Source organism: Chlorocebus sabaeus, chromosome 21 (genome assembly GCF_047675955.1).
Source record: "Chlorocebus sabaeus isolate Y175 chromosome 21, mChlSab1.0.hap1, whole genome shotgun sequence".
NCBI classification, from domain to species: Eukaryota; Metazoa; Chordata; class Mammalia; order Primates; family Cercopithecidae; genus Chlorocebus; species Chlorocebus sabaeus.
This window is the reverse complement of record NC_132924.1, coordinates 57,039,028-57,064,631: the sequence shown is the minus strand read 5'-3', so window position 1 is coordinate 57,064,631 and position 25,604 is coordinate 57,039,028. Positions and strand designations below refer to the sequence as shown.

At 37.8% G+C, this 25,604-nt stretch overlaps 1 protein-coding gene across 6 annotated transcripts in view; it reads left to right on the top strand.

The window, feature by feature from the left end:
- DYNC1I1 (dynein cytoplasmic 1 intermediate chain 1) overlaps window positions 1-25,604 on the top strand; it is a 320,393-nt gene that overhangs the window by 18,696 nt on the left and 276,093 nt on the right. For 2 of the 6 annotated variants that reach the window (XM_073009119.1, XM_038004646.2), the window contains exons 1-4: window positions 11,596-11,706; window positions 13,678-13,794; window positions 19,696-19,810; window positions 22,545-22,635. In XM_073009119.1, coding sequence (XP_072865220.1) covers window positions 11,647-11,706; window positions 13,678-13,794; window positions 19,696-19,810; window positions 22,545-22,635 — 383 coding nt within the window. In that variant the 5' untranslated portion in view covers window positions 11,596-11,646. Of the gene's footprint in view, window positions 1-11,592; window positions 11,707-13,677; window positions 13,795-19,695; window positions 19,811-22,544; window positions 22,636-25,604 lie in introns of those variants that run through there. The other 4 variants (XM_007982105.3, XM_007982103.3, XM_038004647.2 and 1 more) reach the window with 3 other exon arrangements.

Here is a 25,604-nt window from a genome sequence, read left to right as displayed (position 1 = left end):
GTGATTAATGCATCTTGATTGAAATTTCCTTTAACATGGTAGTTTAAATTTGTGCTCACGTAGGGGTTGCAAAAACAGCTGGGTGGCTTGAATTTGCCTGCATCCTCTATCGAGAGAGAGTGCCCACTTCCGGCAGGCCTACTGGCCTATGCTGTCTTGATTTAACTTTGTTGCACAGAGAATCTGGCTCCTTTATAATACAGCAGGCCCAAGAACTCAGAGTCAAAGCTGAAGCTAGTCATGTCTAAAGATTTGCTTGTTATCAGTTATTTTAAAGATCAGTCTGCCAGGTTACCTGAGAGTAGTTTATTTTTAGACATGTTCATTTATCATCTTAGCAACTCAGAGAAAACAGCTCCAAGTGCAATAGATGGCTCTGTTCTAAATCATAGATTATTTTTACATCACTGTTAAAGAGAAAGTCCAACCAGCAACATGATAATTTATCCTCAAGGAATTGGGGGCAATAAATTCAAGACTGCTGAATTTATTGGTTGAGATCAGCAATAGAGACTGTCAATTATAAATTAATGGATTTTGCTACATAATCCTTTTAGAGTCAGAAAACAGAGATTAAAAATGTAAATCAGGCAGGAAAAATTGTATCAATGGATATATAATGGTAGTGATTTAGTAAAAGATAGTTGAATAGATGAGGCAATGTTAGGAGTGTGTTTGTTGCACATTTGTACTAATGAGTGAGACAGTGACTCTCCCCCGCCATCTCCTATGGGAATAAAGATTTGTTGCATAATGAGGAATAACTTCTCTGATTTTGGTCATTTAAAAGCATAGTATGCTGAGTTAACTTATTGATGATTGGAAAGTTCTCAAAATGTTAGTGAAAATATGAACAATATGGACATAATGTCTCTAATAGTTGTTTAGCAATTCAAGAGACATTTATTGAGCACTCAATGCTAGGCACTACAGATACAGAAGTAAATTAGTCATGGCCCCTATCTTAAGAGCTTTAAGTCTAACAGGAGGAGAAAAATCACAGAGTGTAGTCATGCACTATGGTACATGTTCCAGCAGAACTACATGCAGGGTACTCTAACAGCACCAGTGAGGGGTGCGTGACCCAGGCTTGTGCTGGGGTTTAGACGTGGTACCCCAAAATATGGTACCTTGGCATATTGAATATTTTAAGCTGAAGGAATTTGAGAAATGGCATGTGCAGGAAGGTCTCTCTGACCATCCCCTCCCCTTCTCTGAAGCAAGTCAAAGGACCCTCATGTGAGAGGAAGGGTGCATCCTTATCTCTGAAAACACAGGATACAGAGAGGAATCTGAACAAAGACACCAGGCTATGCTTCCCCCAGTTACTACTCTTAGATAATACTTTTTGGCCAGTCAATTTCTTCCTCACAACTCTTCATTATTCATGAAGCCTACTACAAAAGCATTCAAGTTTAACTGTTTCTTTGGGTCTTCATTTCGTTACGAAGCCTCCCATGCCATGTAAAACTTACATTAAATACATTTGTATGATTTTCTCCTTCTAATCTGTCTTTCATTACAGGAGTCTCAGCCAATGAACCTAAGATAAGTAGAAGGAAAAGGTATTTTTCCTTCTCTACACTGGATGCCCTAGGAAGGCTTTCTGGAGGGAATGTGATTGAGTTGAGACAGAAAGATGAATAGGGGACATCAGATTAAACATGGTGAGAAAAACATTTCTGGAACTTGCAAAGGTACAAAGGCAAAAAAATCTTTTGCTATGCACCAGTAAATTGTGAACTAGGGAGTGGAAGGATATATGGATGGAGAGGTGAGAAATAAGAGCATCTTATGTGCCCATGATAAGGAGTTGGGACATATTTTGTAACAGTGTTTTAAACAGTGTTCTGTCACCCAAATCTGATGGTAGTGTACCCATCATCAGATTTGGGTGATAGAAAGCTCACCCTGATACTGCGTGGAGGATGTATCATCAGGGAGCAAGGTTAGCAGTAGAAGATGAGTTAGGAGAGTACTGCAATTGTCAGAAGCAATGATGAAGACTGGCCTTGTGCAATGTGAAAGGACATGGGTCGGAGAGGGCAGGCTGGTAAATATTAGGTGGTCAAATTGGGAGTACTTGAAAATTGGTTGTGGGGTGTGGTGAGGTTGAGGATTTGGGGCTGACCAAGGAAAAGACAAGATGGCAGCATTGCAAAACAGCTTTATTGGGTGGTACTTGGACAGGACCGGATGAGAGGAAGTCTCTCGAAGCAGACCTTCCAAAGACAGCACCATGAGGCCGCCACCTAAAGTGGAAGAGGACAAGGGAACTCCCAGGGGAAAAGGGAATGGAAGATGGGGCCTGTGGGTCTAGGTGATGTTGCTTAGCTGCAAGGTGGGGAGTCTCTGGGTCAGAGAGTTCCAAAGAGCAACAGCAGTTTAGAATTATTTCTATAGCCACAGGATTTGTATTATCTATGGCTAGCAGATGTTGGTTGCACACAGAGCCTAAATGGCTAAAAATATGCCTATTTGAACTCTATTTTAAGCGATTGGATATGTGAGAATTTGTGTTTTATGCCAGTGGGTTATGAGCTAATGGTCCCAGCCTACTGTGAAGAAATAAACAGCACAGGGACCAATGTCCAGGGAACATCTTTAACCAATTTATGTAACAGCCAATGTTTACTCAGTGCCTACTGTGTGCCCAATGTGATGCTGAAGAGCCACTATGTGAGTTCCAAAGGAAGCTGTGTGATGCTCTATGGAGGATCCACCGCTTTCCATGTGCTCCTTGGGAATGCTCCTTGAGATGGAGCAGCTCCTTTCTATTCAATGAATGTTTTAGAACGTCTAGGTGCACAGACACATAATTTCCTATTATATAAAGTGCAGTCATGGTAGCTTTCTTTGTTTGGCTTCTTTGCCTGATACTTGTCCTAAGTATATGATTTATCTTTCCTATCTGTTTTGACCTAAGGTTGTGTTTCCTGGGGATCCTGTTGCAAGGCCTCACTTCTTTCTTCATGTAGTTATCCTTGTGACAGTGCCCAGAGGGCTCCCATCTCCTGTCTTCTGATTCTGTTTTCCGGTTCCTCTTCTGCCCTAATTCCCAGTGACCCAATTCCAAACTACTGCTCTCTAGTTGTCCAAACCGTTCCATCTTTAGTTTTATACTCTTTCAAGGATTCTACTTGAGATTCTCATTTCCTAAGGACTCTTGATATCATCTGAGTGTTTCTTGAAGGAAGATACTCTAAGAAATGAATGGCTGATTCTCTTAATTGGGGAACAGTTCCTTTTCCAAAGAGAAGCATACTGAATCTCTAAATTGGTGGAATGCACCATAGGAGTTAGAAATTAAACAAAAATTTTCCAAACTTTTTGGCAAACATGACAGTGGCTTTTGAGTCCTTTAAGATTTAAGAGCTCTCATCTCTACTCTGTTAACTAGATAAGAGGGCAGATACCCCATGGATTGATTTTTCTCTCTAGCATAATGGGCCTCTGTGCTGAGGGCTCGAGAGCCTCTCCTGTTTAATGTGCTGCAATTGCCAGTGCTCAAGTTGCAGTTAAAGTAGTACAATTTGGGTAGCTCAGAATCATAAAACAGCGAAAATAGGACTAGAGACAATATGTAGACACAACAATCTTAAATACATCTCACAAATTCAGCAAGAGTGATACTAAAGGCTTAATTTTAGAAAAATTTCTGAATTTCCTAGTCAAGAATTTACCCAATATGAATAAGATTGAGAGGAACCTGGAAAAATCAACATAATGTTTCAGCTGTGTGTATGGATTGATACAGGTTTTCCTCCAAAATAGTAGTTCTCTACAGACACAAATAGGTCCTTCCTATGTAAATTGAAACTCTTGCAGTGCTTGGGACTACCCAGTATTGGCTTTGATGAGGTGTATGGGAATTTCAGAGGCAAAGCTTTTCCTTCTGGTGTCAGCTCGCTCATGCAATTTACATGTGATGCCACCAGGTGGTGATACAGAGGGATAGCAAGATTGGACCAGAAAGACTGATCAACATCCATCATAACGGCTTTTTGTTTAAGAGCTTTCTTTGGATTAAAGTTAATAAAATCTGGAATAAGTAAACACTGGAAGGAAAGCATTATTTAATGAAAGTGTCCAAGAATAATGAAGTCTGACATTTCCATTTTAACTCTTCCATTTCATGGTTGTAAATGTGTATGACTATATCTGCTTCCATATTTATGGGTAAAATACTGGTACTGGATTATATAATCTTTGAAGTTCTTGTTTTGAAATGAGCATGTATAATTATAATTATTAAAGCAGTCTATTAATGCTATTCACAATCATAAAGACAGGGACTCAACCTAAATGCCCATTATTGGTAGACTGGATAAAGAAAATGTGGTACATGTATGTCATGGAATATGATGTAGCCATAAAAAAGAATGAGATCATGTCCTTTGCAGAAACATGGATGGAGCTGGAGGCCATTATCATTAGCAAACTAAGGCAGGAACAGAAAACTAAATACCAGATGTTCTTACTTATAAGTGGGAGCTAAATGATGAGAAGGCATAGACACACAGACGGAAACAATACACACTGGGGCCTGTCGAAGGGTAGAGGGTGGGAGTAGGGAGAGGATCAAGAAAAATAACTAGTGGGAACTAGGCTTAATACCTGGGTGATACAATAATCCTTAAAACAAGCCCCCATGACACAAGTTTAACTATATAACAAACCTGCACATGTACCCCAAACTTAAAAATTAAAGTTAAAATTTTAAAAGTAAAATGAATTGAAAATGCCTTTGTAAACAAAGATGATGGTTTGCAAACTCCTCAGTGATATGAAGAAGCCTACTAGGTAAAATTGAAGTCTGTAAAAATCACCCTTTGTTTTCTTTTGTAAAATTAAATATAATTAAGACCAAAAAAAAAAAAAAAAAGCAGCCTACAGCAAAATTAGGACAAAGGATTAAAAAAAATCACACAAAGAGAAATCTACAGTTCATTAACAACTGTCTTAGTTCACTTTACAACCAGACTAACGCCCGTGTGTGTGTGTGTGTGTGTGTGTGTGTGTGTGTGTGTGTGTGTGTTCAGTGAGGGGAGAAGGAGAATAGGGAACGAAAACTGGCTTCTCAGTTGGTCTTCCTTACCTGTTACCTGGCTTAGGCAGGTGAGAAATCTTTCACACATTGTTCTATGGGGTCTCTCTCTCTCTTTCTTTCCTTCTTTCTTTCTTGACCGAGATTCACTCTTGTTGCGCAGGCTGGAGTGCAATGGCGCGATCTTGGTTCATTCCAACCTCTGCCTCTAGGGTTCAAGTGATTCTCCTGCCTCAGCCTTCTCGAGTAGCTGGGATTATAGGCGCCTGCCACCATGCTCTGTGGGGCCTTTTCTTCAAGGCCTCGCTTTCCCCCAACTCTGGTTTTCCTTATGCTGTATCTAGAGGTCTTACTTAGATCTCCCAGGTATTTTTGAATCATAGTTTGTGGAATTTTTGACTCTAACTTGAATTTTTAATGCTTAGTGATTTTGCTAGTCTATCACTACTTCTTTCCCTGAAAAGAAAGAGCATGAACTCCCTCTATTTAGATTATTTACATACACACTTAGCAAAATTTTGTCAAGGAAATGTCTCTGTAAGCTTTAGAATCAACTCTATCTTAGCAGAATTAGGTTAAGTCACAGTTGACTTAACCTAAGTTGGGGAACCCCTAGTGGTTCCCCAGGGGTTGGGGAACCTGGGGTTCCCCAGAAACATTCAGGATCTGTAAGGTCAAAGCTGTTTTCATAATAACACTAAAATGTTATCTGTCTTTTCTACTGTGTTGACATTTGCAGTGATGGTATAAAAGCAATCATGGGTAAAACTGCTGGTACTCTAATGCGATTTGAGGCAGTGGCACCAAACTGTACAAGTAGTGGCCCAAATTTCATTGCTACACGCACAGTTTTTTTAAAAAAACCCAGTTTCACTTAAGAATGTCCTTCATAAAGCATTAAAAAAATTAGTTACATTAAATGTCTACTCTTGGGTGTGTGTTTTACTGTGTGACAAATGGGAACAAGCAAAGCCTTCTGCTACCAACTCAATAGTTGTCTTGAGGAAAAACATTTGTGCAATAATTTGAATTGTGAGTTAAACTAACTGCCTTAATAAAAAAAGAAACACTATTTTTTACTTGAACAACTGACAAACTAGGGTGATTCAGACTTCACTATTTGGTAGATATTTTCTCAAAAATCAATGGTATGAGTTTGTCACTTCAAGAACATACCTGATAATATTGATTGCTAATGATAAAATTTGAGCTTTCAAACAAAAAGTAGAATTTTGGGCCACCCTGAGCTTGACAGTTTTCTGTCACCTAAAGACTTCTAAAGAGCTTGGTGATGAAGTTACTAAATTTGACTTTCAGATATAACATAATGTGTCAACATTTGGAAGGTCTGCCTGATTTATTATTTTCCAGTTACTTATATTTTCCAAATAACCTATTCATGACATTATAAAATCATACATGAGTAAAAGATCGATTCAATGTTTAGGATAGACCAATGGATTTTAATGTAACAGAGTACAAAAAGTTCATTGATTGATATGGTTTCATATTCACATTGCCGCTGACCTTTAAGAAACTGCTATTTGTTGACTTTTGGTGTAATAGTGAAGAATATCCACAATTACCTGAAGAGGCTGTTAAAATATTCCTCCTTTTTCAGATTACATATCTGTTTGAGGCCAGATTTTCTTCATATACTTCAACTAAAATAACATGTCACAACAGATGGAATGCAGAAGTAGCTATAAGACAGCATTTGACTTCTATTAAACCAGATGTTAAAAAGATATGTGAAAATGTAAAAGCATTACACTCATCTTACATTTTTTTTTTTTTTTGGTCTTGGAAATTGTAGTGTTTTTCACAAAATGTTAATAACATGTATGTTGTTACTTTAAATTATTAAATAAATACTTAAAGTTTTATCAGTTTTAATTTTTAACATGATTAATGTTACTAGATAACCTACATAAAAACATAAACCAAAGCTCTTTGAAGTTCTTGATACATTTTAAGAGTATAACAGGGTACTGAAATAAAAATGTTTGAGAACTGCTCTTCTGTGGTGTTAGTAGAACAGTCCTGAGCATTGTCCTACTATAAGATGGATTTTATTTAAAATTTTGTTTTCATAGTGTACTGATGGCTGTAAAAATGTAGGAAATAACCCTCCTTTCACCAGCCAACTCCCTCCTGAGATGTCTATCACCCTCTTTTTTTTGACTGAGCTATAGCTGTAAAAATGGGCTCATGGTTGTCGTCTGTATCATCCCTTGGCCTCCCATTCAAGTGGAAGGAGGCAGCTGCATTTTATGAGACACTAAGCAGGTGAAATGGGACTGTGAAAGATCAAATTTCTTACACGTATTCAGTGGCAGATGAAAAGTTCAATACATGATAGTGAAGAGCTGACAAGAGCAATTGTTTTCAGGCAGGAAAAGAGAACTTATTTCTGGGTATTTTCTCAATAAGTCTGGCAACAGCTGGGCAATGATTTAAACCTCCTAGGGTTACAACTTTAAGCTTAAAAATACATTTGCATATGCCAGCATTAGGAATGGAATCCCAAACGGCTGCCAACTTAGACAACCGAAAGGAAATAGAGATCTATATTGTTCAAAAGCTAAGCCTTCGGAGGTGCTGTTACTCAGCAGCTGTGTAAACAGAACTAAACCCTTTGCATCTCCTCTGCTAGACACTTGGTTCTAAATAGGACCAAACTGTGCCATGATGATACGTGCAGAAATAAAAATGAAGGCAATAGATATCATTGTTGGGTTCGAGAAAAGCTGGACACTTTCCTTTCTCTATGGATATGTGCAGACATAAGAAATGTAAAGGAGATGTAGGGGAACCTGGCAAGGCAAGGGAAGAGGTGAAACTGATTTTAGTTTTATTTCCTCCCTCCTCAGTATCCACATTTCTCTCTCTCATGTTTGCCTCCCTCCCTCCTCTCCCCATTTTTTCCTCTATTGAAACTGAGGGGCCGCGTGTGGTGGCTCACACTTGTAATCCCAGCGAAGACTCAGGCAGGAGGATCATCTGAGGTCGGCAGTTCAAGACCAGCCTGGCCAACATGGCGAAACCCCGTCTCTATAAAAAAATACAAAAATTAGCTGGGCCCAGTAGCATGCACCTGTAGTCCCAGCTACTTGGGAGGCTGAGGCAGGAGAATTGCTTGAACCTAGTAGGTGGAGGTTGCAGTGAGCTGAGATCGTGCCACTGCACTGCAGCCTGGGTGAAAGAGCAAGGCTCTGTCCCAGAAAAAAAAAAAGAATAGAAAAGAAACTTAGGACCATGAGCCATTTGTATAATGGAACAGCAGGAGAGACCTTCGCTATAACTAACTTCCTAACTAGAGAAGAAACCATGTCTTCATATCCTCCGGGGGAAGTGGGTAAAGTGCAGGGGATGTCTGCTGGGGACAGCTTGATATGTAATTCTTATGTTCAAAAGAAAAAACTGAGAAGGTTTTTTTTTTTTACTGTTAAGCTAAATGACTACACTTAATTTTTTAAAAAGGTGTTTTTTGTTTTTTGATTTTTTTTTTTTTTTTTTTTTTTGAGTCACATCCCTTTTCCCACATGCCTTCCATTTTATAACTCATTTAGATAGAGAAGCTCCTTCTACTTGCTCTGAAGTGTTTTAGAATGGCTAGGAACACAGACTGGATTTCCTTACTTTAAATGTATTGTTATTAAATTAGTAATGTCCCATGTCTTTCATGTAATTCTCACAGTAGCACTTTTTAAATGATTGCAGTGAACTTGGAGTGATGACTTGGTTATTGAATTAGGGTGCAATTGGTGATGTGGGCAAGAGTGGGCAGGGTAAACTAATGGTAATAATATTAGAAAAGGAAGGGGAGAAAGAGGAGAAGGAGAAACAACTTTTCTTGGGTGTTTAGTATTTGCCAGGCATAATTTTTAGCTCTTTACTTTTATTGACTCATGTATTTGGATCAAAAGAATGACAGCTTACTAGATCAGAGATGTGCTGAAGCCAAAGTGATCAGAACTGAGACATTTGGGAGGATGAGTGGAGACGAGCTGTAGTGACAACACTAAGCAGAGGATAAAGGGTGAATCAAGGAACAAAAGAGAAATCAGTAGAGAGCTGAAATTTGAAAAAAAGCTAGCAGGCTCTAGGGATTGGTGTATGGAGTCTAGGGTAAATGTGGTAACTGATTTGAACTTTGAGACATCTGTTTTGGGGTGAGTATAACTTGGCTTGACAAAGAAAGAGGAGGGGTGGAATGGGGATTGTATTCAGTGATAGTAAAGCTGGAGGGTTTGCAGGAGAACAAGGGCTGTGATGCGGGGGTGGAGGGAGGTAAGAAGTGTGAATTTGGCAATGAAGGTGGGTGAAAGTGAGTGAGGAAGAGGAGATGCCACCGATGGAAAAAGAGTTCTGAATATGGGACTCTGCTCCAAGGATGCTCAGCAGGAGGTACAAAAGTGCAACTGATCACAGTGGATGGGGCTGGGGAGAGACTGAACTGTGATTCCTCCTAAGTCTAGGTGGAGTCAAGCCCAGAGTTGGTTGGTGTGTGGTAGAACATGCAGATGATCAGACAGGGAGGAGCCCTATACCCAGAGGTGGGTTTGATTTACCCACTTGATCCCTTGCCATTTGTAAATGAGAGACCAGCTTTTTATGTGTGTGAGGTAAATGAGCAATAATTAGCAGCAGGTAGCTTTGACTCTTATTTTCTTAGACTGAGTGCATCAGAATTGCCTTGGCAATAACCTGCATCAGCCACAGGAATCTCTATAACTCATGTCCCTCATGCTTTGCTCCTTGATTTGCTTTATTTGATGTGCAGGGAGATTTAGTGGGTTAGAGGAGCAAGCCCCCCAGGAAATCCTATGGAGTTCAGTGCTGACACTGCATTTAATGCTACTATTTAAGCCATTTTACTATGTGTAAAGGCTCATTCATTCACTATAATGTGTACTTTCCAAACCCTTTATGAGGCATTCTCTTGAGATTCCTTATTCTCCTAGGGGTTGATACTAAGCATCTATTTTGGAATGGATCAAAAAATCAATAAATGGAAGGCCATTTACAGTTGTGTCTTCTAGCATTGTAACCTACTGCATTTAAAGACTTAAATTATTTGGATCATCACTACCTAATATAATCTTTTTTAAAAAATTGCCTCAATGTTTTTGTTGTTATTTTTAAAATATTGACTCTCTGGCTGGGAATTCCAACTTAACTGATCAACATTGTAAGACATGTTTATTATTTGCAAGAAAGCCTTTGTACTTTGCAGAAATTTTCTGAGAATACATTTTACTTCCCTTTTGTGATTGAAATTCTTTGCAAGAAAATCATAACAAATACAAGACTTTCTTATATTATGTTTTGCTCCTTAATGACAATAAATATTGCTGAAGTTGTACCAGACAGTTTTGATGAATTGGAGAAAGGTAAAAAAATGTTGGGGAAAGGTCAAGTAAAAGTTGGGGAAATGTGGAGGAGGGGAAAACTCACATTTTCTAAGAAGATTCTCCTGGCTGCTTTCAGCTTAGAATGAAACAGCTATTGCTTTAACAGTGATTTTTCTGGTCATACATTTCATTTCTGACTACCAAAAGATTTCCAGCACACTAGTTAGATGGACCCTCATTCGTCAATGGTGTTTATAACTTCTCAGATGACTTCTGGAATTCCTGTCAGGAATTTTACCCATTGGTGTTGAAAATTATTGGCAACCTGTATTTTAGTGATAAACTTCACTTTTGTGAAGTTCTACAACTTCTCTTGGAAAGAAAAATATCAGAAGATCTAACTTCGTGGGCCTGTGTCCCTCCATGTGGACCCTCAGTCGGACCTGGTGGAGCTACCTCCTGTGGACCGGGCATTTCCTCTCTGACTGGCCCTCAGTCACGGCTCTGCTTGCTCAATTACTCCCTTGGCTCTGTTAAGACTTTGAATTGCATCTTCTGTTTAAACAGCCCTTTGTAGGGGGATGACTCCAAACTCTATTCCTTAACTTCAGTCCCCCATCCCACCTCTCCCCCAATCTGTAGTGTTGTATTTGTGCATTCTGCCCAGAAGTTCCACTGATACCCAAATTATGACATACATGTTGCAAGGTTTTTTCACCATTTTCCTCTTTGTCTTCTCTTCCTAATTTCACTGCCATCCCCTTTGCCTTCTCAAAGTCGAATTGTTACTGGACTTTCCATTTTTGCTTCCATATTTAAAGGCTACTAAGAGTTCCTTGGTCCCTCTTGGCTGAGCTCTCCCTAGTGCACATTCTCTACTTCTGTCTCCACATTTGCCTACCATCCCTGTACAGGTACAGTTGAATCAGAGAGAAGCTGGCATTAGTTTCCCAGCAGCTTGCCTTATTTCTAGTTTTTGCTCCAGTCTGTTATACAGGCAGGGACAAGAATAGGCTTAAGCAAATTCCATTTTTATTTTGTCACTTTTCTTTTCAAAAATCTGCTATGTTTGCCCATCACCCATTACACCAAATATAACTCAATTTTCTGTTTTGTCCAGGCTTTCCAGGTTGCCTCAACATATCCATTCTTACCAATTAAACTTTTTTTTCTTTTTTAAAACAGAGTCTCACTCTGCCACCCAGGCTAGAGTGCAGTACATGATTATAACTCACGGTAACCATGAACTCTCGGCCTCAAGCTATCCTCCTGCCTCAGCCTCCCAAAGCACTGGGGTTACAGGTATGAACCAGCACACCTGGCCTCAACTTTCTGTTTCTTAACTTGAATTTACCCACATCTCTTGCACTCAATCTGTGAGTTCCTTCTTTGACAGGTCTTCACACATCCAAATATGCCCTTCCTTTGCTAGTTCTGACCTCATTTAATACCCAGTCCCAATTCTACCTACTCCTCAATGCTTCCCCTGGCATACTCCACCAGACCTTGATTATCATTTTGCTCTGCATTCCTCTGAACTTGTACACTGGGGATCACAAATATGTAGTAGGTCAGAGAACGGGCAAGCTTGAATTTAGATTCTGCCATCTATTGGCTAGGCAGTCTCAGTTCTTACTGAACCTCCTTTGTCTTAATTATGAAAAGGAATTAATAATAATACTGGTGTACTTGGGTTGATATGATTACATGTGATAATGATGTCAAGGGCCTGGCACTGAGTAATCAATAAGCCAGTATCTCAGAGAACATCTCTATCCACACTGCATGTCCACAAATTTGAGCTATATACTCTTTGAAGGAGAGAATCTGGTTTTGCTTATCTTTGGATCCCTATTCATTATAAAGTGCCTAGCACCGATTAAATACAGCAAATATTTGTTGAAAAATGAAGAAAGAATATGATCATGAATGGCAGAGATTGGTTATTGCAATAATTCTGATTATTTCACAAATCTCTGCTGTCACACTGTGATCAGAAATGTGTATAGTAGAAACACAGTGGATTTCCCAACTTGTTTATTTGTCTGAAAGTGTGTCCTAGAGTGACTGCAGATTCATGATTACCTTCTGGGGACAATGACAAAAAATTGAGAATTTTTCATTGTTCTGTATTCTTTGGGTTTTGTGTGTGTGGTTTTTTTTGTTTGTTTTTTTGTTTTGTTTTGTTTTGTTTTGCCTTCCATTGCTCTGTAATCTACTTCAAGATACATTATATATTTATCCTAGTTGCATGCAAATAGTATGCGAATGAATACTCATGACATTTATGGTTAGTCAATTTTTCCCCATTATTTTAGAAAATTGGGCGAGGGCGGCCCTTCATTTCTCAAGGTTTCCATTTTGTTAGTTTTCAGTTGGGAGCACAAAAGGCTCAAATATATAATCATCGGTAATTAGTAAGAGTCTTCTTCGAACTGATTTCATTTAAAAATGTTACTGGCACCATCACTACCAGCACCGTCACCATGATGAACATTAAAATTAAATCTTGTTTGGATAAAATTTCCTAAGAACTTGCCATGGTGTTATCTCCCATTTCATGTGCTCACAAACACCCTTTGCTTTGGAAAGGGAAAGTGCCAGAATAAGCAATATTACATTCAGAATGCAAATGAAAGTTTTATAGAAATAGGGTTGTGTTGGAGATGAAATTAACGGTGACACTTCAGGAGTTTTACAGAGAAAGAAGATTAACATGTTAGGTCTTCAGCAGCTGTCTTCCCTGATGCAAATAACGTTAGGCAAAATGAAATCTCCATGCGTCCTAGCTCAGTGGAGGAATGTTTATTGAGTCCATAGAAATTTGAGCAGGGCACGTCTCTAAGGGTTTATGACAGCCTATTTTCTTTTCTCAGTGTGGGAATGAATTGCTCCATTATCATCTAAATTGGAAGTCATGATGATGGTTCTTTTTTGATTCTCTTATTTATTGTTGTTTATTTGTTAAGAAACTTGTACAGAAAATGTGTTGATTATCTGGAAGTTGCTATCCTTGCTTAGGCCAGATAATAACCTTGTATTTCTTCAGATATTTATGTATATATACCTAAAAGGGAAATATTTTATATCCTTGAACCAGATCTAACTTAATTTGTTTCTTTGATTCTTTCACATAGGCTAAATAATACAACCTCTTGTTGATCACCCAAAAGTCACATTTTCAAATTGCATTTTCTTTCAAATGATTTTTGCAATGATATACAGAAAAGTTATTTTTATATATGTTCACTTTTTTTTTTCTCTTTCTCCAAGGAAACCAACATGTCTGACAAAAGTGACTTAAAAGCTGAGCTAGAGCGCAAAAAGCAGCGCTTAGCACAGATAAGAGAAGAGAAGAAACGGAAGGAAGAGGAGAGGAAAAAGAAAGAGGTAAATCCTGGGTGTTGGGGTGTTGTGGGGGAAAAAGAAAGATCACTTGATTCTGAGGGGCTGGTCAAATGGATAAATAGGACCCCCTAAAAGAATCCTTTTATGATATTGGAATAAAATGATTGACTATGTCCCTATTCTGCATGATAAAGTTGTTACCTTCTGCTATGTACTGGTCAGCCATCACCTAAATGGGGGATAACATTTGATCCAGAGGCTCCAGAGGCCTCCAAACTCCAGGTTCATCACAGACTTAAACAGAATTCTAAGGGTGGTCTGTGATCTTGTTATTGTTAGAAACTTCTTAACCTTTCTGTGCCTCAGTTTTCTATTTTTAATATGAGAACAATAATACATTTATTTTGTGGGGCTGTACTTAGCAGTACCTAGAATATAGTTAGTACTTAATAAATGTTAGTTTTAAGAAAAGGTTTTTCTTTTTTTTCTGAAAAATCTACCAGCAGGAACATTTTAGCAGAAAATTAGAAAACTATGCCAGTGGATTTCCATTGTTTCCCAAGTGGTGTACATTTTTTAATGGTAAATAAGCATCTTAGGTTTAGTAAGGGGAAGGCTGTCCTTCTCTTAGTGAGAAGGTAGATAGGATAGTACATACAGTACAAAGAATTATTACATGTTAGACCTGGCTGAAATTTCAGAGACTTTCCGTTCAGGCCCCTCTTTATGCCAACAAAGCAGCAGAGACCCAGAGGTGAAATGTAGCTTTTCTGCTTTCTAGACTTAGAATCTAGGACTCTGTAATCCCAATCCAATGCCTTGTTGTCATGTCACGTTTTCTTCCACTATGTGAATCAAACAAATAATTTATTTTTAGTTCCCTAATTTGTTGTGGCAGTGTAGGAATAGTCCACATCTTATACAAAAACCAGATACCAAAGATATTTTTGAACAGTTTTCTAAGAAAAAACTTCGTGTGGTATGATATGCTTTTGTGTATAGAAACCAGAGCTGCTTCCCTATGCAGTTCTTCTGTAAGGAAAAATAAAACTTATTTTGATGCCTTACAATCTAAATAAGTGTTGTTTCATACTACAAGACTGAGAGACCAAGGTAACAGATTTACAACAATTATTATTTTCCAACAAAGTAAAAGATAATTGCAGTTGCATTTTAGCCTTCTGGCATCTCTCATCTCTCCATACCATTACGCATTGATTGATGTGATCATTTGTTTGTCCTTGACATCACACATAATGTTTTTTCCCTTTGAGATCTTTGCTGTTACATATGCAGTCTTTGAGTGAAGTAGAGGTGAGAATTGACAAGGAATGGCTATTCATTTCCATGCAAAGCCAAAAAAAGCATTAAGTTATTATATTTCCTTTCCCTCAAATGTCAACACTTACTGTAGTTTTAAAGCACCTGTTATCCTTTACTAATAACCAGTTTCCTTTTAAACTGACATTCTAATATCCAACTTGAATTTCATAGAATTACCACAAAATGCGATGTGATATGGGAAATTTGATTCCAAATTATGCTGTCTGCTTCATCTTTTTCATTTTACACATTTTGGGGAAATTACAGGCACACTGGACTGATGGAAGCAGGCTCCCCTTTTGATTTTACAACCAAGCACTTTTGCCTGGTGAGGATTTAGCTGGTTTCACAGCAAGAAGAGCCCTGGAAGGTTGGAAGCTGCAGGTAGTGGAGGGTATGGAACACCTGGACTCTAGACATTCCTGGCTGCTGCCTCATTCTGGATTGACATCATATGAAGTCCTAATTTTCTCATGTCTAAAGTGACATGGTGATTGAAGCTTGTGATAACTGAACTGTGCTCCACAGAGTCAGATGGCAATACAGAGTCCGAGTCTTCCATCCTCAAAGTTTCTGATTTGAGTGATCTGAAGCAGGGCCAGATTTTAGGATCCATTGGACCACATCGTCTTTAACATCTCTCCTGGCTTGAAATCTTCTCCCTTCCCATCCATCTCCCCTCAAAGAGATCTTTCCTTGGTTCTTTCCATGCACTCTCTGCAACTGTGCTGACTTGGTTGGTTCTGAGCAGCTGGGGCTGTAAGACTGAAGACAGTTAACACAGTGATTATGCACATGGGCTTTTGAGTTGAACATGACTGGGAAGCCTGGATCTGCCCTTCACAGACTGGCCCTGAATGGGTATCGGTCCTCTCTGAACCTGTTTCCTCTTCTGTAAAATGGAAAAAGGAATGATGTCTTCCTCACAGATTCAAGAGGATTCGAGAAGATCCCAGAGCAGTAAGAGACAGCTGTCATTCTGCTTCTGAGATCAGCTATCAGAGTAGATGAATGGGGCTTCACAGAATGGTCGCATACATTTTTAGGATCTCTGCTGGTGAGGCCATTTTATAAAAATGCCCCATTTTTGGAAGGATCTTAAAATTCAAGGCCCCCAGTTTCATGGGATTGGAGCATTTCGTGGCTGAAAGGAATCTGGAAGAAATCTATTCTGATCCTTTCTCACATAGGGAAGCTGGGCTGCAGAGGTGTAAGCCTTAGAGGCAGTCCCCCCCCCTTTTTTTTTTTTTTTTTTTTTTTTTTTTTTGAGACGGAGTCTCGCTCTGTCGCCCAGGCTGGAGTGCAGTGGCCGGATCTCAGCTCACTGCAAGCTCCGCCTCCCGGGTTTACGCCGTTCTCCTGCCTCAGCCTCCGGAGTAGCTGCAACTACAGGCGCCCGCCACCATGCCTGGCTAGTTTTTTTGTATTTTTTTAGTAGAGACGGTGTTTCACCATGTTAGCCAGGATGGTCTCTATCTCCTGACCTTGTGATCCGCCCGTCTCGGCCTCCCAAAGTGCTGGGATTACAGGCTTGAGCCACCGCGCCCGGCCCAGCAGTCCCTCTTTATCTCCAATTACATGAAGGAGTCTGGAGATAAAAGGGAGCTACCTCTAAGGCTCATCAAGCCAATTTTCCAGATCAGAAACCTGAAGTCGTCCTTTCACCACCCCCTACCCCAATTTGCAGTGATCATCAGGTCTGCACAGGCATAACAGGATTCTCTTTTCGCCCCCATTTTTTTCCCCCTAAAATCCACATTCCAGTCAGATGCAGCTGCTTACATGTGCCCTGATGGACTACATTCTTTCTTGACAGAGAGCTTAGGATGTTCTCTTTCCTCTGCTTTCACTGATCTACTTCTTCCTGTCATCCTTTGCCTGGCTGTTAAGTTTACCTGGCTGTCAACTTTACCTGGCTGTCCTTCACCTGGCTGTTAACTGCATGTCTTTCCGTTCTCATCTCCTGTGTCACTTTCTCCAGAAAGCTGCCTCTGAAACCTTTCTTTCCTCATAACTAGGTTAGTTCTGCATCCTATCATTGACATTATCAAACCATTTAGGACAAGGTGTTATATTTTCCCCTTCACTTGTCTTTTTCTCCTAATAGATTGCAAGCTTTCAAGGTCAGGGCTATATGCTTTTGTTGTTGTTGTTTGTTTTTTAATCATTAAGTCAATGTCTAATATAGGTTTTACCATATGGTAGGCATTCAAAAAGGAGTTATAGAATGAATGAATGAGTGAATAAATGTACATATGAACTAGTCAGGGTTTGTGAAGCACGTCCCAGACATCCTTTCCAAGCATCTGGAGTTCTATTCTGCAAATTTGTTTGGAAACTTCTGATCCTGAATCCATGGAATATCGACTGGCCACTGTCACTGACTCCCGAGTTTAAGATTTTCTAGTTTTGTGTTGTTTATAGAGAATTAGAAATAGATTTAAATAGCCTTGATTTTTATAAACTTTCTTTAGGCTTATATTTTAAATAAAACAAATAAATTTAACATTAAAAAGAAAATAAATGCTCTTTAATACTAAACTGAGTGCCCTTTTTTTGCCATGAATATAAAAACTAGTGTGAATTAGGACCACCCAAGTTGATTATCTCCACAGAATTCAGAAAACTGTGTCCATGTTGTGTAAAATTACCACCCTCTGCTCTTTTGGATGTCAACTGCTTTCTTGGCTGTGATATTATGGATGAAATCTGATTTTAAAATAAATATCATGGCCACCATTTAAGACACTGGCCCAATTTCATGAAAAATTGGCTGTAATGCAATGAGGTGAGCTCAGTGGGAGCCACCCTGAAGTTTCATTCTGTCCTTGGCCTTTTGCCGAATTGCTGCGAGGTAGAATGGCCAGGGGTTTCCTGGCCCGTCCTCACATGTTTCTCTAATAAATGTGGAAATGTGTGTGGAAAAGTGATTAACAATTCTCAGTTGACAAATTTTTCTTTCTTTGATTATCCTCTCTGGGTCTCAGCTGTGATTACTCTACACAAACAGAAATATCACTTGCTGAGAAAGGCACCTTGAAGATTTTTAATTACTAATGCTACAAAATCACTGCTTGTTGAATGATTAAAACATAGTAGGATTCTGTAGTAGATACAGATCCTCACTCTGCAACATCTTTTTTCTCATCTTAGTTCTATCTTTGCCTCTGTTGTACACATAAACTTTGGGACTTGCTTCGGTAGTTTAAATGTTAAAATTGCAAAAGAACATGAACTTTGATATCTTTACTGATAAGAGATTAAACTGCCATTTCATAATTTTGGGTTACGCAGAATGTCTGAAATACTCTAGGACTCTTATAAGCCCTTACTGGCCTTCAAATGGTAGTCTTCCCTCTAATGACAGATAGACTTCAAAAATATGAATGCTTTAGCCCAAAGTTAATAATAACAGAATTGTTGAGTGCAGAGACATGTGCAAAGATACACTTAGTTTATAATCAGTGTGTAGGTTACCCTCTGGGAGTAAGTCAAAAGTTGCATAAACTCTTTCTGCTTATAGATACTACAGTGTAACTAATGCTTCACTGCTTCAAAATGTATTCTACATGCCCAAAGAAAGTAATGTACTTGTTAGCTTACCCAGCTTCCCCTGGGGAAGAAGGTATGTCTCATAACGAAATGTTTTTTGACAGGCTTTAAGACAGCCTCACTTCTGTAAGCTCACAAAGCTTTGTTGTGAGGTAGTTACACATCAACATGATGTTATCATGTTTCAGATGTGGAGCAAATAATTTATCTTAAGTAATAACTGTATTATGAAAGAGAGAAGAGACTTGGAATGTTTAAATTTCCCCTAGAATCCCACCACATATCTTGTTTACCTGCCTTTTAATTTGTCACTAATCTGTCAAAACACCAACTGGCATAGGATCTGACATTAGGAGGGCAGTATGAAAAACATAATGTGTCTTTAGACAGAATTTGTGAAAGGAATTTCTTGTAAATGATTTGATGTACTATATTTTCTACATGATAATTTTCTTCTTCCAGTTAGTATATATAATGGAATCCTGTGAGAATTAGAATCAAGTACCAAGACATATCAATATTGATCACATGCCTTAATACAGATTTTAGCCCAGTTTATTTTAAACCACGGCAAACTTGTCTTAGCAATACAAATAGTGTGTTTTACAGTTAAACATTTTCATAAATAGTTTTACTTTTCCGCAAGATCCCAACAATTCCTGGTTTGCACAATCCCAAACATGGGACCTGAATATTACAAACACAGTCACAATAACTGATACCCCAGAAGGGACAAGGAGGTCTAAAAAAACAGTCAGAATATTTTTTTTTATATTATGTCCTCAGCCAGAAATACTTTGCCTTGATGTTTTCTCTTCCAAAACCTGTGAGAGAAACTTTCATCCCATGTGATAGAAGCAGGAAAAAGCCTTCAACCAAAAGAGAAAGTAGTGGGCCAGTAATTATTAAATGGAGCAATTATGGTGTTTATTCATCCTTTATACATATGATTATATCTATTTAGGGCTTTTGCCTTGTCTTCACTGCCATGCATTTATCATTTTCAGTTTCAGCCAGGAAAAGCATTTAGTTACGTTATTAACTTTTCTTACTGACGTCTACTTCTAGGCTGATATGCAGCAGAAGAAAGAACCTGTTCAGGATGACTCTGATCTGGATCGCAAACGACGAGAGACAGAGGCTTTGCTGCAAAGCATTGGTATCTCACCGGAGCCGCCTCTAGGTACTTAAAAGTGCTTCCTGTTACTATTCCTCAGAATCAACTTGTGTGGGATATACCATGTCCAGTGTTTACTATTCTTTTAAGTCTTTAACTTTTTTTAATTTTTATTTTTAAAGACATTCTATGGCTTATGGTTCAAGTTGCATGTATTTTTGGAATTGAGGGGGCGGGAAGGAGGTGGGAGGCAAGGTTGTAGAATTGTCAGTAGTTTGCTGCTTATTGACTGATTAGATGGTCAACCTTCTCCACCGTGTTACTAGTAGATTATTTTATACTTGTTAAATGAGTTGCCACTTGGTAAACATAAGAAATCTTGGAATATCTTATTAAATTGTTCTTTGTTTTCATTGCTGAATTCCAGCGCCTCTTTGCCAATCTAAATACTATGGATCTGGTTATGAATTTCATAACTACCACAGGCATAGAGTTAGTCCATGATGAAAATAGAAGGCACAGTGGGAAATTTGAAGGAAAACAAAATGGTGGTGGATTAGCAGCCGATTAACAAGTTTAAATTAATTTGACTTTATTGTATTTTGATTTGATTACTAATTGGCATTTTCACTGCAATGCTTCTCCTCTAATTCATTCATTCCTAGTTGATTGTCTGTGACCTCATTTTATCACTAAAGCTTGGATATTGAATTACTTGTTTTCTTTGTGTTGAAGGTTACTTGTGCATATTTTGTTTATTCTGTCACTTACCTATATATCTCTCAGGTAATAGTTTTATTTTTCTTTTATCCTTTTGTTTTCCATACATTTAAGATTAATCCTAGGGTGTCTATAAAACTGCATTATATCCAGTATAGTTAAAAACCCTTTTAAAAGAATACATAAAAATAAATATAATATTCAGGTCTTTTGTTTAGAATACTTTCTTCTGAAGTTAATTCCATAATTGACTTTTATATTAAAATAAATTATCATTTATTTCCGTAATTACTTAAACTAAGAATAAAAAGTATTCCATGTACAACAAAATGGCAAATGTTTATATCAATATGAATAATGAAAATAACAATATATAATAAGCTTACAAATTATTAAGTATTGCTGGATGTAATTTAATACATACAAAACTAAAACACTATTAATAAGCATTTTATACTCAATCTCAATTTGTAATAGGTAAAATAGTATGTTCAACAATGCTATAATAAGCCCCAATAAGATTAGATTCTTTTGTTTAATTTATTTATGTTGTGGAAGACGTAACCTAGGGGATATTATATTTGACTGATGGCCCTTCTTTTCTACTTAGGAGCTGAGACACTTTTTTTTCTACTTAGTTGACATCGGATATGAGTTAGACACCTTGCAATCAATTATATTTGTGCCTCAAAGTAGCCTTTGAAATTCTGTTGCATTGTGAACACTGGTTAAACGCAATAATAGTATGTCCTAGTCTCCCCTACCCTATGTAAAGCCAGTAATTAAACTTTAAGAACAAAACAGATTAACATCTCTAAACCATGACCAACTTTTGAAGTATCCCTGCATTACTGCCAAGGGACCCTGGCAAGGGCCCCATTTTCATTTTTCAGTCACCTCTCTGACTTACCCTCTGAACTTACTCAGAGGGTAATCAGTGAATTAATTGTGGGACCACATGAAAATTCCTAGCTCCTTGACAGATCTGCCATTGTGTTATAGGATTTGGGCAAAATAGTTAAGCCCTTTACCCTATTAAATAAATAAAAGGAAATTGCACATGATTGAAACCAAATGGGAATCTACACTTATGTACTGACGTTTCTTTCTATCCATATGGCTTCTTTGGCATATGTGATATTGAGAACCCATTGAATTGCCTGGCCTGGAGCCATCCTGGCTATTTGGTGCAGCTTCTTTCTGAAGGACCTTGGGCTTGTATCTGAAGGAAGGGGGAAAAAATTGCATTGGCTTTAGCTTTTTTCTTTTGTTATGCTTGCTGTCGGATTTTCAGATTGTGCCGACCTCGATCTTTGAACTTGTCTCCTGTCTTCAGAGTGGCAGTTTACTTCTGTGCACATGGCAGTGTCTTCTAGAGCTGCTGGAGGCAAGGCAAAATGAGTCCCAAAGACAGTAAACAGTACAATGGAATGCAACTATTAATTAAATGTAAAAATAAAGCAGCCTGGCATTTTTCTTTGTTTTGAAAGAGACTTTTTAATTACCAGGTTCAACATTTACCCTTTCTCTATCTGTCACTTAGGCTCTCATGGCAAATGCAGCTTTTATTCCATAGAGCACATTTCCCTCGAAATGCAGACATACAACAGATTTTTCTGACTGTCCTTGACCATTTAAAATTATTCAGAATCACTTATTTAATAATATTTTAAGGTTTTATAGACACCCTGTTTTATTTTTAATAGGTCACATCTATACTAACAAAATAATGTGAAGAATCAAAATTATCTGGATGGTTCATGCTAGAGAGATATTTGACTTGAATTATCTGGATAGCTATTTTGATTCTCCATTTTACTTTGTTAGGGTGGACATGGCCTCAGAATCCCTATGTTAATTCTGTCTAAATCATTTCAAATTTTAATTTCCAAAATACAAAAAATTCACTGGACTTTTTTCCTTTTCTTTCCTTTTTTTTTTTTTAATCCCATCTCAATGTCTCCTGGCCATACAACCACTTTAATTTGGGCCCATTTGTTTTGATTTGTCTGACACTGCTCTTCACCAGTGCAGCCACTGCATTTTTTAACATGGGATACCTGTTATTTTCATTATTTAGTCCCAACCCCTATGTCTCCCTCCTCGAAATCAGTGAGCACTCCCAGTGAAGCTGGAAGCCAAGACTCAGGCGATCTGGGGCCATTAACAAGGTAAGAATTGACCCTTTAAAAGACCATGATGGGTGCCAATTAAAAAAAAATAAAAAACAGCAGCAACAACACTGTTAGAATACTGTGAAATGCGCATGTATCTGTATGTGTACTTGGACATTTTATATTTAAATTTATGGTGGCTTGCTATTTTTAGTGGCATAGCAATGATCTTGAACACTAGAAATGATCAACATATATCATGCTTCTTTCAGTGGGCTCATTTAGTACCATGTGTCTTGCTTAACAAACACAAACATATCCATTAGCTTAGGCTTAAAAAAGGCATGTATACATATGTAACAAACCTGCACATTGTGCACATGTACTCTAGAACATAAAGTATAATTATATTTTTTTAAAAAAGGCAGGGAGAGCAAAGATAAATTGAATATATATCCAGCTTCTTATTATCCTACTTTGGTTTGATTTCCATGAAAGTCTTTGTGAATAGAATACTGAGATGTTCTAATTCTAAATTTAATTTTTTAAGTGTATTATTTGCTTAGTAAAAGTTGACTAATTTGAAAACTCAGTCACCTAAGTATTTTTATTGTATTATTATTGGTAGTAGTAGTATCAGGATTGGCTGCTTCTGTTTAGTGAGTTCATTGCCAAGTTTGTATTGTACTATGTAGATTCACAGATTATGTAACTTCTGAAAGTGGATATAGACATTCTGTAATTTAATCACTGAAGAGGTATCCAAAAGGTAAAGATGTAAAAAGAAGAAAGGAGAAGTTTCATAAATGTAGATGGAGTCACGGTAGCTCTCCAAATCCAGCTGTCTTCGCCAGTGTTCACACATGCCAGGGTCCACAGGCAGGAATTTATTTGAGTACGGCAACTGCACCCAATTCTTAAAGGCCAGATGTCCCCCTCATAGATCAAGCTGGTTGAGCTCACATGGGACGATGGACCCAATTTTTCTGCATTTTCCAATTTTTCCTGAGAAGCTACAGATTCAGATATTCAGGTGATAATCTCCTAAATGTTAAATGTTAATGACTTTTGTTCCAAGTAGTTATGGGCCAGATTTGGCCTGTGGCCTGGCAATTTATGAACTCTAGCTTTGACTCTTAATTAAAAAAATCATAAAATACTTTAATCAAGTTTTTAAAGAAAAGAAGAAACAATCATCCACAGCACTGCTGTTCTAAGAAGTCATCCTTTTGGCTTGTCTATGTACCTTTCCAGTCCTTGTCTGTGTGCATTTCTTGCCTCCATATGTATTATTGGGGCAAAGATATAAAATTTTGCATTTTTCTCTTTCCACCTAAGGCATTAGCATAAGCATTTTCTTCTGAAAGTGCACTATTTCTATATAGGCATAGTTAATTTGGTAGCTGAAAATCTGGACATGAACATAATCTAGCATTGACCTGAGCTGCAGGGTTATTTGCTTTTGAAACCGACATGTGAGACTGGAATTACCTTGCCTATTTCTGCCTGTTGGTGTCCTTCAGACTTGAATATTTTGTTTTTATAGGCCCTTTGGAGACCAGTGGACACTGCTTTCAATTAAAAAAAAAAAAGGAGAGGTTTTTGAGGGCACAAAGCTGGTTTATTTTAGCAAATCGCTTTTGTGATTTTGGGCAGCACATGTCTTCTCTCATCTTTTGCTTTGAACACTTCAAAAGGTCTTTGAGGGGGAACAAAGTAATAGCAACACAGTGGTGTAAGATCTAACATTTATTCAAGAGCTTGCACAATATAATCACATTTCTTGGGGGAGGGGGCGTCCATTGGTCCATCATTAAGTTAATGTATTTGACCATTTCTGTATCATGATGGTGCGTGTCATTACTGCTTAGCTTCAAGGGTGCAGTTGGCAGCATTCAATTCTATTACTGACTTCACATTTGAGGAGCCCTTTTGAAAACTTTCTAAAGAAAGCTGACCTATGCTGTTAGTACTCTGGGGACAACAGCAATTATTTATTCTCAGAGAAATTTATTCTTTATTTCTTTCTCCATCTTAAGTGATTTTTTTTTTTTAACTTTGTGAATCACTTTGGTAGAGGTGCAGCCTACTCCTACCCAACACAACAGTACCTTCAATTTTTTATAGGAAAGTTCTTGCAAGATTGAGTAACTAGAAGTCAATGAATAAATCTCTTGCAAAGTGCAGGTTTCATAGAAATGCAAGAAAATTTGCATTGAAACATGATAACTTTCAGAAAAACTAAGCACAAAGTTTGCTTTAGGAGAACACATTAGGAATGGCTTAGTAAATTCTGCCCTTGTTTTGAACTTAGGAAAATGCCACACAAATTTATGTTTTTTCTTTAATAAAATAAATATGAGGTTAAATTGCAGGAGAATGTTATATTTCAGTTTTTTAAAATTCCACTTCGAATGTCTTTTTATGTAGAAGACACATCTTTGAAATCAATTTATATTAACTTTAACACTTCATAAAACAGGAGACTGGGAAAATAGTTCTGTAATTCTTAAGAATATAACTCTATGCTCATAAATTTGCCTATTTGTGTGGAATTTGAACTCTTCAAAAAATGGAAAATCTTTCAGAAGAAAACAAGAATTAAATTAACACATCTGGCCATAGCTAAAGGCACATATAAATTCTCTCATTCATTTGCCAAAGTTTCAAACCAAAGCTAAAATTTTCTTTAGAAAGCCAAAATTAGCAAACATTTCTTATAATCCGTGTAACTAGTTAATCTGCAAATTGGCATACTCAATGTACTTTATTATAGAGAATAAGTCAAAATAGTGCTTTTAAAAAAGTATAACAAAAATCCCTCTTACTGATTTTTTTTTTTTTTTTAATTTTAAAGAGATTGTCTTGCTCCATTGCCCAGGTTGGAGTACAGTGGTGCAATTATAGCTCACTGTAACCTCAAACTCCTGGGCTCAAGCAATCCTCCTGCCTCGGCCTCCTGAGTAGCTGGGACTACAGCTGTGCACCGCCATGCACAGCTAATTTTTATTTTTACTTTTTGTAGA